At 38.6% G+C, this 14804-nt stretch overlaps 1 protein-coding gene across 2 annotated transcripts in view; it reads left to right on the top strand.

The window, feature by feature from the left end:
• The window catches only part of GABBR2 (gamma-aminobutyric acid type B receptor subunit 2), a 458014-nt gene that overhangs the window by 283158 nt on the left and 160052 nt on the right, over positions 1–14804 (top strand). For both annotated transcript variants that reach the window (XM_064705661.1, XM_064705659.1), the window contains exon 9: positions 12688–12768. In XM_064705661.1, the coding sequence (XP_064561731.1) occupies positions 12688–12768 (81 nt within the window). The remainder of the gene's footprint in view (positions 1–12687; positions 12769–14804) is intronic.

Below are 14804 nucleotides of genomic sequence, written 5' to 3' on the forward strand. Positions count from 1 at the left end.
CATTACATCCATTTTATACAACAGATTGCCAAAGTTTTGTGCATCCTATGGGGGTTATTTGATATAATATTTTATCCCCAAATAATTTAAAAATTTCTACAATTCTTTAGTCTCATACTGCAACATTCATACATGAGAAAAAAAATGCATACCTCTGCTTTTCTAGTTTTAATCAGCTTTGCAAGGATTTTTGCCTTATATTGTATTTCACTCCCACAGGCATAAATCCTGTCCTAACAACACAGTGTTGCTGTATGCTATCAATTTTCTGAGCAGAATAGGTTCTCTGAAACTAGGAGTCTTTTGTCAAATTTTCTCTTAGTACCTGAAGTATCAGTTTTAATTCTGGAAACTCTTAGAGAAGTGTATTTAATGTTATGCACAAATACAATGCTGTGCTTATGCATAAACACTTTTGTGCTCTGGTTGAGCTTTGCCACAAAACTTTATTCCAGAGCTGTCTGTCAGGTGTATTATATAACTGCTCTATATTAATTATTAAATCCATTATTATTTGAAGTAATTATAGTTTAATGGCTGTAGCTTTCCATTGCAGGCTTTTTCTCTTAATGCTAGTCTGCTTCCTGTAGCTATTCAAACTCCAGATGAAGAAATAAAAGGAAAAATAAATCAGATTTTAAAATGAAACCACACAATGATGACATATACCGTATTTTAAGAAAATGTTCAAAGCAATCATTAAAGATAAAATCAATGGGTTTCACTTTAAAACTGTTCTTTGTGTCTTAGAAAGTCATCTACAGCAATTTCTCGACGTGTAGTAAAACATGTTGTTCCTAATTAGTGCTCAAAGGAAATCACTGTTGGATCTTTCTCCTCCTTTTTTAATTTTTTTCCAGTATTTAGTACAAAGAGATTACTCAAAACAGATTAAAACAAATGGAGGTTTGCTGAAGCAGCAGAAAAAAGGAGTTATTCCTCTGGAACTTTACTTTCAACCAGTTCCAGTTGGAGTGGTTTCTTTGTCTTGAGCATAGGATCAGCTCACAAAACCCCCAAATCTTACCAAACCAAAATAGTTTTCTTAATGAGTTTTCTTTCGCAAAGATTATTATTTTTGAAGGGATTTTCCCTTCAAAAGTCCTTCAAACTTCCCCTTGTAACTTTTAACATCTTTAGATTTTAAAATGAAAAATAATGAAATAGTAGTGGTGGTAAATTTTGTAATTCAAGACTAGATTTCATCCTACTAAAATGAACTCGTAGGATACGGTGGAAGTCAAACAACTCTATCAATATGAAAGGTGTGGATCAGTGTGGGATAAATTCTGAATTGGCCATTATCTTATGTTTCAAAACTGCTTTGGTCTCATGCTGATGTACAATTAACTTATGTTTACATAAAAAATTGAAAAAGCATACAATGGAAATTTATAAAGTGAGATATATGCTTGTAGGGGTCTGTGGGGCAGGACTGCTGCACAAAACATTTCAAATGCTATTGTTTGAAACCCCACCACAGAAGCCTCTCGTGAGTGGGTTCCACCTTCTGGATCTGTCTCTTAGAGCCTGTGAGAACTGAGTGGGGCATGGTCATGTTTTCTCCTCTTCCAGAGCTTGAGGTCGTGGGGCTTCACAGCCTCACCACCTGTACCCCTCAGCCAGTGCCCCAGGCTCTGGGTCTCTCACACATCTTTCATTCTCACAGCATCCCTCCTCCTGGTGAGTAACCCAAACTTTCCAAACTTCTCAGGTGGCCTCATGGGGACAGACAAGAAAGAGAGATTTTGAAGAGGAATTTCCCAGCAGCCATGACTATTTGTAAAATGCATCTTTACCCATGGCAGGGGGCTGGAACTAGATGATCTTTAAGAACCCTTCCTATTATTCTAAAACACTGAAATTTGCAGCCAGGCACACACTTTCCTCACTCAAAGAATCATGCAGTTCTTGGGTTAGACAGGCATCCTGGCATTGTGTAACACTGCTGGTTCTCTGACTCCCTAGAGTGCAGTCCCTAATTGTAGCAGTGACAAGCCTGTCCCTTATGAGAACAGAGCGTGCCTCCCTGAGGACAGGGAAATCCAATCTGTGATCCCATGAGACTTTTGCATGGGGAGCTGACTGTCAGGGGAAGGCTAGAGCTGGAAAATCTCAAAGTCTCTGGCTTTTGATGGCTCTTTGAGTGACAGCTGTCTTGTTCATCGCTGCAGCAGAAACTGAAACAGTGATCTAGGGGGGATATTGCTACTTGGGGGCCTTTGTAGGCTTCCCTATATCTCAGTAAGTGATCACTTGTAGTTGCAGGTTACAGCACAAGTGGACTTTTTGTTGCTCTGAAGTTTTTCCTGAATTATTCCCCTACAAGTCCTGAGTAAAGTATTTGGGATAAACCAGTCTGGATAACTCAAAACTGCCTTTCTTGTACAGGATAAAAACTTTGGCAGCTACTGTACAAATCATAAGACAGGAAAGAGCATAGAATTTGCAGTTTTGTATGAATGTGTTCAGCACTGCCTCAACTCCCTTATTTTGTATCTTAGGATGAGGACAGTGGGAATTCTGCCTTTGGGTTTGACCCTGAATCATGAAGAATGCTCTTCTTGAGCTGCAGTGTTTTCACAGGCCACCTGGTGTAATGGCAAGAATGGTTATTCAAGGACATAATGAGTAGTGAGATCTAACACGCATAATATGCACAGCAGCTGCTGCTCTCCTGCATTTTCAGGCTTGGTAACTGTGAAACTACAACCTTTAAATAACACCCTCTTAACTCTGTAAAACTTTAAGGATGCAGTACATAAGGAAGAAGGCAGAGCATCTTGGTTTAGGGCCTCTCAGCTGGAGCAGAGCAGGCACAGCCTATGGGAGGCTGCTCAGCATGTGCTGAGCCTCCCTTTGCTGGGGAGGGGAACACAGCCCTGACACAAGGCTGTGTGGAGGGAAGGCTCCAATTATATAATCATAGGTATGCATCCAAATGGGCCAAAATGGAGTTTATGTTTCTCCCCAATATGGTGTGGGATCACCAGAAAGCAGACATGCCTTGCTAAGTGAAGGGAAAACAGCCTTGCTGGGGGGTGTGATTGTGGCGTGATCCTTTGGTCAAGCACACATCATCTGCTCTGGGAGACATTTTTATTTCTGTCATGTTGTGCACTTCAGTTTGGTTATCATTTAAGTTAGCAAGGGCTAACCAGCCCTCACAGAGAGAAGTGCATCATGCAGCTCCTCCTGTATGTCTGAGCAGCCACTGAAAACAGTGGCAGAGACTTAGCAGCCATGGGCAGGGCAGCTACAGCTGTCCACACACCAGGGCTGCTGTCAAACTGTTGTGCTGTGCATCACCACACTGGCAACAAAAGCCTCTCTGGGAAAAGGTAACCACATCAGGCTTTTAAGTAACTGATGTGGATTTTTAAATTTGTTTTTTCTACTGCAAAAAATAATTGATATTGCACGTTGAATTTAGAATTTTAGTTACATAAGTAATAGGCTTAGGTAGTTGTAGCAAAACATTTCTTTTGGGTATGCACAAGAAAATCAAATGAAATGCTAGAATATTAAGCATACCAGAGGAGGAAAAGGTCACCTTGATGTCCTTTCTCATTCAATCAGAGTATGTAGCTGGGCTGGCGTCAGGGTCATCCAGGTCCCTGGGGACCCTGTCTTTCCTGTCAGGATATCTTCTATCACATCATCTGTCATGTTCATATGGAAAGCTTAAGTGCTGAGCTAGCAGATGGAAACTGGGATTATTAGGTCACTGTCTTGGGTGTCTTGATTTTTAAGTTGCATGTGTACTTTACCCTGGTAAGTCAGAAAAGACTGACAGCAGTGCTATCCCAGTTTTTTCTTCCCTAAATGACACTGCTTGGTGGATTTGATTTAAATTCATTAGTAACTTTTGGCGTGACTGAAAAAAAAGAAATCTGGTAATTTCATAATGATTCAAATCTTTCTTTTGCCAGACTATCCTGATAGCGCACACTGTGCCTATTCAGACTGAGTTTTCAGGACACCAGGGACATAATAATTGCATTTATTCCCCTTGGATAAAAGATGTGGATACACTAATGCTCTGTCATCTTGGGTTTCTTTGGAAACACCAGAGATTTTGAAATATGTGCAGCACTGCACTCCTGTGGTTTGCTGGCCCTTACCTTTGAATGAGTGCCGTGTCATGGTGTATTTTGAATTCTGCCTCACAGCCTCTGACATTTCAGTGCTCTGAAATCAAGCTCAGGAGGCAAGAGAACCTGGCCACTGCCTCTCTCACTGCCACCTCCACACCCTGCACGGTCCCGCCTTCAGTTCTCCCTCTCCCAGAGAGACTCTGACAGATGGAGCTGCTGCTGGGCCCTGGGCTGCTGCCAGGGGGGTTCTCTGCACATCAGTGGTATCCATGTCCAAACCTGTCACTGCCTGGATGGCCTTTCCAACCTGGGAAGCTCCTGGGAGTTCTCCTGGGAAGTCAGCCCAGGCTTGCATAGGCTGATTCGCTCACACACTCCTGCAGAAAATGGACCAGTGTATGACACAACAAGTAACGAAATTGAGTTATCGTTTATTAATAGAGCAAATGTCTCTTCTCATGATTTCTGCCTGTAGTTTTATATGTACAATGTTATTTCCCACTGTAAATTCTGAGTCAAGAAAAGCCTGCTGGGTTTGGACTCTGCCAGCAAGTAACTCAGAATGATAAATGGTATAAATATAAATTTTTGTAGACCAGGCTGCATTTAGATAAATATTAATATTAATATTAAATAAGACATGTATAATTACATCATTTGACTTTAAAGAATAATTTATTTTGGCAAATAAACTCCCAGAATGATGAGGATTTGCATTCTCTGAAAACTTAATCAAATATATAAAAGAGAATGAACAGCAGAACAACCCTTGGCTAGACTAAGATATTGCAGTTATTGCATATCCATGTATCCTAGAATATAATCATTCCATATTCACTTGAAAATATATTTTTATCTTTTAATTTACTTAGTAGAGTTTATTCAAATTACTGACATACATTTCTGGTTATACATTGTGTTATCAGTCAAGATTTTATGCTACAATTATTAAATCCAAGAAAAAGTGTGATCTCATGTGCAGGAACCTCATTTCAAACTATCAAGGACTTTATTAAGCATCCTAAGAAACAGGAACTTCTATTCAGAGGAATTAGTGTAAGCTCTGTTCATTTGCTTCAGCACAACTGTTGTTATGCTTCATGGATGCATAACATCCTTCATTTCTTTATATTTGGTTATACCTTTGTCAGTTCCCTGAATGAAAGCTATAATGATGGTGTTGATTCACATTTAAAGAAATAATTGTTTTAAACATAGTCTTTATTTTTTATTTCATTATATAGCTCTTTCTTTGATACTTAATATATAAATATCTAATATTTGTAGGTGTTAAATCCATATGAACTATACTACTAAATTTCTATTCAGAGCTAGAAGTCAGTCTAAAAAACCGAGTAAGAGACAGAAGTATAATAAGGAAGGTGAAAACAAAGTTTAAAAAGAATCAGTAAAAATAATTTTTGGAAGCTCATAAAAATGCAAATTCTTCATATTTTTATAGAAGAATCTTCTTGGACAGCAAAATTACTAGATCCTTTTATGAATTCAGGTTATTTAATTATATTTTATGTGCTACTTTCTTCCTTTGTTCTTTTAACAAAATACTATTACTAACATAGTGAAATACACCCAGGGTTAAGACTCCTTAGCTTTTATCCTGACTCTAAGGATGCCCTGTTTGGCCTTTGTGTGATCTGACCTTTCTGTCTGTTTTGCTTTATGGATGACTGAAAGATTTATGGCCACAGGACTGGCTCTGAGGAGTAATTATCACTTGTTATATATACTGCTTTCATAACTCATGATTTCCTGTGTGCTGTGTCTATATGTTTCCAAAGCAATGCAATCTAGGATTTCATAAATAAAATACATAAATAAAACTTTAAATGAAGGAAATTGCTATGCTGCAGTTGGAGATGGAAGCAGCATTTCTTAGGGCAAAACAAATTTTAAAACTAATTACAAGGGTAAAAACTGTCACAATTCAAATCCTTGCAAAGGTAACATGTTTTTCTTCCTTGAGTCTTTCTTTTCTGGCAGCTTCTGCTGAAGAATAATCTTCTATCTGACCTGACATTTTCTTCCTTATTTGAACTGTGATTCTTAACCTCAGCATTTTTGTCTTTAAACAAAGAAATGGTTGCCTGCAAGTGAATGAAAAAGGTTTTGCTCATTCATTATTTATAAGCTTCTATTGTGATTCTTTTTTTTAATTGGAAACTTTCAACTGGTGTTGGTTATTGCTGATATGTGATAAGGATAATTGAAAAGCTTCTCAGTCCTGTCTGACAAGGATACATTATGAAAGTTAAGATTGCATTAATTTGCTAAGACTTTCTACATGATCCACAACATGAAATGTTTCAGTATTTATTCTGAAGGAAATTAGCTTTTCTGACACTTAGCTTCATTCATTATTGTAAAGGCATTTGAGACAGCATTTCCAGTTATTTGGTAGATTGTTGTTTCATGAAACAGCTTTCAAAACCAGTGAGACAGGTAGGGCAGGTTAGCAGAGACTTTGCAGGCAATTTGCACAGGATTTATTGAAACATGGGAAATGTTCTCAGCTTTGGCATCAGTTTTCAGCCTCCAGCTTAAGTTTTTCACTGTTTGTGTTTGGCCAGTCTTCTTTCCCCATGACTTGCTCTCTGAACACTCTTGGCCACAGGATTGCTGTCGCTCAGTGCAGCACATCATCTCTTCAGGAGCTTTCCCAGGAGGCAATGGAGGGAATGAGAAAGAAGACCTAAGACCCGTCAGTGACAAGTGATTGCTAGATGACTGGCAGTGTAAAGTGTTAAAGAAAAGCATTCACTCTTTAAAAGAGAGTGTGAGCAGAAGCTAAATTGGAGAGAGACAAGCCTCAGGACACCATAATGTAATGTGTCAGAGCACCCTTCACTCGCCGCACTGAACGTATTGCCAGGAGCTTGCTAATGGTGAGCTTTAAGACAAGTCAGGTGTGTCTTTGAAAGTGTGAGTACTTGTGCAGTGGATGATTTTTCATTCATATCTAGGAGACTGAGTTGAAATTTGAGATTAAAATCTGTAGTGGTTTAACCCCAGTCAGCAGCCAAACCCTACAGAGCCACTTGGTCACTTGTCCACCAGCAGGACTGGGAGAGAATTGGCAGAGTAAAAGCATAGAACTCAGGGGTTGACACAAAGACAAGACACTTTAGTAGGAAAAGCAGAAGCCATGCACACAAGCAAAGCAAAACAAGGAATTCATTCACTGCTTCCAGTGGGTAGGCAGCTGCTCAGCCATTTCCAGGAGAGCACAACCCCATCACACGTAAAGTTTACTTGGGAAGGCACATGCTGTCATTTCATTCTCTCCTTTTTCCTTCTTCCCCCACTTTCTATCCTGAGCATGATGCCATATGGCCTGGAATATCCCAGGTTTGAGATCACCTCTCCCACCTGTGTTTCACCCCAATCTCCCATGTACCTCCAGCCCCTTGCCAGGTGTCAGCATGAAAAACAGAAAGGTCTTGACTCTGTATAAGCCCTGCTCAGCAAGAACAAAACCATCTCTATATTATCAACTCTGTGTCCAGCAGAAATCCAGAACACAGCCCTGTATTAGCCACTGTGAAGAAAATTAACTTTGCCCCTGCTGAAATCACCAGAAAATCTTTCCAAATTTTAGAGCCATCCTCTTCAGTTATTTCAGGTGCATATGGACCATCCTTAGTTTTCACCTGTTGGCAAATTCTTCCAAAATTCTTCTGAGATCTGATGACTAAGTATTCCCTATAGCTGCCAGCAGTCCTGTTGAGCTCTGATGCATGAATAAGGAGTAATGCTCAGAAACTAAATGGTTCTGTTGTAGGACAAGGTTTAATAATATTGGTTCTTGAGACAGGCTGCTGAGTGCTGATTATGCAGCAAGATTTTCTAAAAGGCTAAGCATCTAATCACTCCCACTGAATTAGGAGGGTTAAGCAAAAGGGGCATCTGGAAGGCAGTGGGAGAAGGGATTGTTAAACAGGAAAGTTTAAGGGAGTACAGTGATCATTAACTGTGGGAATGAGTAGGAGAGGTTATATAAAAAATTTTGAAAATCTTTTCAAGGAGGAGTCATTGGGGCAGCACCTTTTTCAGAATAAACTAAGACCTAGGTACGTTTTAGTAGCAGTAGTACTTTTGAAGGAACAGGAAAATAATATTAGATATAGCTTCCAGCTATATGTAATATCATTTTTCTGCTGCTTCTAAATCAAGCACAGCTTGTGTCCTCTAGATGAGAAACTTCTGTGACCCTTAGTTTTCTGGAGAATAGTCCATGCTAAGTTTATTAAATTTACTTTAAAATTTACTTCATATTTGTTGGAAATTGAATACTCATCACTCGCTCATATTTCTCTTTGTGGTTTGCATGGAATTCTGAGCTTATAAAGAGCTGCAGTGACATAACAGTGTTCTTAGTTGTGTCAGGCTATGTTAAGCTATGATGAGCTTTGAAATCCTTAATCTTCATTTGGAGCCATGTGGTTTAGGCGGTGCAATGATGTTAGGACAAACATGTAATTTGGCTTCATTGTAGCACAGACATAGTTTTTGCTTGAGTATATCCAAGCAGACGTACAGAAGTTAATGAATGGATATGAGCATCGACATACATATCTTTGAAACTTTTTAGGATATGGTGGTTTTTCAGAGGGGCCTTTATAAGCATAAAGTGTACTGGTGCTTATACTGATATAAACATTTTTGTGTTGGCTTAACTGCATCACCCTGAGAGTTATTTGCAGTCAGACTGACATAACTGAGGATGCTATTAGCTTAGTTATTAGTTAGCTAAGATATTAGCTTAACAATGAGGGTGTTATTAGATGCGGTGTCATTGAAAGCTAGACAGCATTGTCTACATAGAAGAAAATAAAGGAAATCCATCTGTCCCATCTCTTATGCATTGCAAGTGCATTTCTCTCATCCTTAAACACTTTCAGTAGGAACTGTCTTCATGAGGTGTGAATAAGTACACTTACAAAAATGTGGTGAAAATAGAAATTATGACATATAGTGAAAGGAACTGAAACTAAGAATAGTCTCATCTGGAAATTCTCAGTGTAAGTGGATAACAGTCAAACTGACAATCATAATACTGCTGTGCATTTTGGTAAATTTGTTTCATTCAGCTGACATCAGTTGCAGGATTTTTTTTTTGCTTTTATTCAACAAGAACATGTAACTACCTGATATGCTCTTGAAAATCCTCTGTACTAACTTTGTGAAATGTGAGCTAATTAATTAAGTGATAGTGAGTCAATTTGTGTGGAGTTGCTTAAAGTGGGCTATAAAATTCTGTAATAAAATATGTAGAGAAAAACATTTCAATATACCTGTAAGAATATCTCATTCTTTGTTGGCAGAAGGCTTTCATCTTGACCATTTAAGTAATCTATTCTGTAGCAATTAATTAACAATAAGCGTTGTTTATAATTCCATGAGAATTGTAGGCATAATTTACAGTCACATTTTTCTGGGCCAGTTTTATCTGGGTTGGTTAGTTTTTATGCTTTCCTGTCCCTCTGTGAAAGAACAGCTTCAGATTAAAGTTCTGAAATTTCTCCACTTCTGTCATGGTACTGACAAACATTATCTCACAACCACAGTACATTTTCCCTCATATTTTTTTTCTGCATTCTACTGTGAACTTCAATACAATATCTCTATTAGGATTACAGAAAGATCTAGTTAAAAATAATAGAAGCACTAGAAAAGGAAGCCAACATCATATTCTGAATATTCTGAAAAGCACTTTGTTGGTGTTTCTTTGAAGGAGTTCTACTCTCTCCTGTCCTTTTGTTGTTAACTCTCAGAGGTCTGACAGATATGAGCTACATTATACAAATACTGTACTAACTTTAATAATTCAGAATTTCTAAAGGCAACTGAAGGAAATGGCGCATGGAAAAGTGAGTCTGCAGTCCCATCTTTAGCTGTATTGACTTGTGCAAGAGAGAAGAGAACCACAGTCCTGCCTTCTTGCTTCCTTTAATTAATATTTGGAAGTGGCTTTGTCATTGACCAGCATGTTTGCTTGAGGATCTGAAAAGCCAGCAGCTGTAGTTGTCCTTGCTGGGAGAAAAAGGATCACAAGAAGCCTTTTTGTGTCTTCCCCTCAGCACCCCTGTAATCACACCATAAAACAGATAGTATATCCTTCCTCTCAATAAAAGTACATTTTATTTCTCTCACGGACTAATTTCCACAGGTGTCACTGCTTTAGGATATCAAATATCTTTATGGCTCTTCTTGACTTCAATAAAGTGTGACATGTCCTCTATGAACTGTCCTTTCCTGTTGGTAAGGGACAAGGTATTGATCATGTGGTTTCCTGGTAGTAAATATTGGGTTTCCTGGTAGTAAATATTGGGGTTTTTAAACTCATTCTTGGGTTTCTAAGTCCAAAAATCGTGCCCTTCAGGCTGCTGTGGATGGCTGTTCTCTAAATACTGAGGTCCATTCCTACAAGGGTTGGCTCCTGGTACCCAGGCTAGCTAGTTATAGGACAGGCACATTCTCAGCGTTACTTCACCTGTGAAGGAAACCATGTAAGAATTTATAAGTGCTGAAAAGAAATGGCATCATCTGTCACATGAAATAATCACATAAAAAGTTCCTTAATTTCAGTACTGTAATCAAACATGGGTTTTGTACATGTTTCTGTACATGTTTCATGTTCTGTTATGTACTTCCTACATCTCATCTAGTCCCAGTAAATTCTCCATACACAAATTATTGCCGAGCAATTACTCATTTCCCTTCTCATCAGAGCTATGAGGCTTCAGCCTGTTGCTATGATGCTGGGGCTAGACCAACACCAAGGTTATGTGTCATCCCCTTTTGCTGTCAGGAGTTGTGGTGGAATATCTGGTATCTAATATTCCCACCATTTTACAATATGCATCCTGATGTTTTTCTCTCTTTACTCTAGGTTGTGTTTTGATGTTTTAGATCTACAGGTAACAGCTGTCATGCTGCAAATACAAATGGAAGTAGATTGGTTCTGGTTTTCGCATTAACCATTTTAGCTTTTAGATGACTACTGGGAATATTTTATTTGTCAAAAATCGATTAGTTTATCTATTTCACAGTGAATGGTCAGTCTGTGACAGAAATTGTAAATTTATCTTCACTTCTAAAGTATGTGATGCCATGTGGATGGGCTTTGCCCAACTGCTGCTGGACACCAGGGGATTTTGCTTTAACTCCAAACTGGTTTTAGGTCCATCCAAGTGGATCATAGTCATGGGAAAGGCAAATAAGTCTTCAGAACTGCCAACTCCAGCTCTTGATGGGTGTGCAGTAAAAGCCTAGGACCCTCTGTCGGATTTGCAGCCCAGTCTACAGCTTCTTGTAGATAATTTTAAAAATATAACAATAGATATAGCAACATAACAATAAAAATAGTAGTTTGTGTTAAGGAAATTTTGCCTCCTGTGAGCTCTCAGATAATTGTGTTAGTCAGACTGTAGATTTTACTAACATGGAACTAGATGCTCTATTCAGCAGAGCTGAACAGGCAAAATCACTTTGAGTGAGAAAGGAGAAAAGGTTAATGTGAAGCTGTTGGGTGAAATAGTCTTTCCAAATTTGCCATCTAGCTCAAGATCATCAGCTCCCAAAATCAGTGTCACAAATAGGGTCGTGAGCTCGGAATTTAAATGTAAATTGGGTTGTGCATGCCCAGACAGAGAGGCCTGCAAGGAAATTTTTGTCTCTGCTGAGCCAGCTCTTCAGAGAAATCTTTAGCCAGTGGTTAAATCTTTAGCCTGGGGTTTGTAAGTCTCATCAAAATGTAAAAGTTTTAGTGTAAAAATGATAATTCAGTAAGCTCTTGCCCTTGAAAACCATACCAAAAGCTCAACAAAAATAACAGAAAATAATTGATGCCAGACGTTATCAAAAGTGTGGGATAAATGCATGTCAGAGATCCAGGTAGAGTGGCCAAGGCAGCAAACAAACAAATTCCTCTATCTGCATACTCCGTTCTGTCAGGTACAAGAAGGCCATAGATGTGATGGCAGTCCCAAAATACCAGATGAGACTAACTGTAAAATTTTAACTCAAGTGCGCGTTGGCTTTAATTATATAACAGAGTGTGTTTTGCAGTCAGGGCACTAATGAGTTGCTAATTCTCACTCAGAGTAAGAGATTTGATTCCCAGCATATCTGCTAACTGGCCAGCCTGCTCCACACTGGCTGGAGCCTGCCACCATGACTCTCCTGGGAAATACTTCACAGAGAAAGATGTCCTAGTTGTTTAAATGGAAGGGGAATGTGTGATTTAGCTGTGTGTGTTCTCCCAGTAAAAATGTCCTGCATAGTGTGAGCCAGTAAGAAACTCTGTGATCTTTAAGCTCGAGATGACTGTGTCCAATAGAAATTTCCTGATTATGTAAATGAGTTCTTAAAAATGCTTTACATTTCTTTCAAGTACCAGAAATGTTTCTTTTAATGATGTTAGCTGTCTGGCATTCTGATTTAATTATTCATGCCTTATTCTTTCATATTTCTTTTCCTTTTGACACACTGTCAAAAAAGAAAAAATCAGTTAAATAGTTGAGAGCATGTGAACTGCCATAAACAATCACTCTTGTTTGTTTCTCTGCAGAACAAAAAGAAGTAAAGGTGGGAGAATACAATGCTGTGGATGACACATTGGTAATAATCAACAACAGCATCAGGTTCCAAGGTAGGAAACAAAACTGGAAAGAGGTACCGGAGTGATACAGATAGCTGTATGTAGTTTGTAAGACTATGTGTTCTTAAAAAAAAGCTGTTTTAGGATTTTTAATATCAAATGTGTGACACTGTAGAAAGTAAAAGAGAAAAAATACTTAAAAAATAGAATTCTGAAAAGAAAATTGCAGTGCTTTGATATTGTATACTTGGTTTTAATCCCAATGATAGGGCAAAATCAAATTTGTATGTGTGCACAAATGATCTTTGATATTTCAAGAAGCAGGTTCTTCACCAATAAATAATGTTCTGTTTCATCCCCATTTCCCACTCCCACAGCTCATCTCACCTGAGGGCTGCTCTCATGTTCTGTGTTTACAGATGTGAGGAGGAGGTAGTTGTTTTTCTTTGGGAGGTGCCTGTTAGGTAGCTAGAAAATAGGTTTTCAAATTACCAAGGCTGGCTTTAACATGGCCCATGGGAAACAGGGCCAGAGAGGGTTTTCAGACCAGCAGCACTCTGAAGCTCCACAGCAGGCATATAGCATTTCTTGCTGTATCTCCCTGCCATTTTTTTATCCCATGCTGCTCCAATATAACATGGGGACTTTCTTGGCCCTCAAACAGCTGGAGTGCAAGCATACCCATGGTTTTAAGAACCCGTGGTCATGGCAGCCAGGTGTGAGCTGAAATGAATTTTAATGGTGTCTCCTGATGAATATAGGCATATACATTATTTTCAAAACTAAATTTTAAGATTTAATCTTAAGCTCTGCTATGGTACGGTTAAGTGAGAGAAAGTGAAGTTGGGTTTGTGAGTTCTGTGTGGTTTTCCCCTGGGATTGGTGAGGTGGATGATCATCAAGCTGTTGTACTGTTGTACTCTACTACACCTTCCTCCACTGCCCCAACACCCAAGGTTTGCATGAGCACAGGTGGAGTTTCACTGCAGTGATCTAATTCATGGCTGTTTGTCCATCTCCTGGAGCTGTCCACCCTTCCTTTTGATCTCCCTTGCTGGACTTAAAAGAGCACAGATACACAAACTTCTCTCACATCTCTGGGGAATGAGGCTTTAGGAATGAAGAGTGCAGAATTTTTCCCCCCTGCCAAAGTCTGGAAGCAGCAGATTATTTTTGCCACAAGGAGGAACTAATGATGTGGTTTAATATTGATTCAGTCTATTAATTTCCAGAGAATATATGTAGTATGAATCAAGTTACAGGAGAGAGCATTTGTTCATAACTTTTTGCCTTTACAGACTGTACATGATGGGAAAAAGTCTCTGTACAGTCTTTTTTCAGGACAAGACTGCTAAGTCTTCTTCTGACCACTTCTGAAGGTGGTCTTTCCACCCATAACCTGTTTTATGGTATTCTTAAGATGTATTATGTGACTCACAGTGAATCTTTTCCTTTGACTCATCTTAGCTTTTCATTGAGACAGCTGGATATTCAATGTGGAAGACACTGACTTCCAGTCAGTGGAAGCCTAGAAGCTTTAAGTATTTAAAATAGAGAGTAGTAAAAATGTTCCTGTTTAAACCATTGCACAAAATTCCACACCAACAGGATTGAGTGGCTAGTGCACAAACAAGTAAATAAATTTTGTTGACTCACTGTATGTTTATATTTAATAAATACAAATCATCAACATATTCTGTAGAGTGTAGAAAGAGTAGGGTGAGGCTTAATTTTTTTTAGTGTTAGTTCTTTTAAATCAGGCATGTATTTTATTGGCTTTTTTGGCTTGTTACTTGTCTAATTTTATGAATTTCCATGGACTGTAAATACATGCAATGTGGAGGGAAAGAGGAAAATCTCAGGTACTTTTCTCCAACATTAAATCAACAAATGGACCCTTAACTGTGACTTTTTTGTAAGCATCTAAAGGAATTTTTTTTTCTGAAAAGTTGGGCATAAAGGTGAAAGGATAGCAAGTTTCCATGGTCTGAATCCTTTCAACTTAACTCTTAAAGGTAAAGCTATTTAATTGTGTAAATCTTTGAATATTCTTTTAGGTGCAAGGCAGAAGAGTGAATGTAAAATTT

The sequence above is a fragment of the Zonotrichia leucophrys genome, chromosome 2 (assembly GCF_028769735.1).
Source record: "Zonotrichia leucophrys gambelii isolate GWCS_2022_RI chromosome 2, RI_Zleu_2.0, whole genome shotgun sequence".
Lineage (NCBI taxonomy): Eukaryota > Metazoa > Chordata > Aves > Passeriformes > Passerellidae > Zonotrichia > Zonotrichia leucophrys.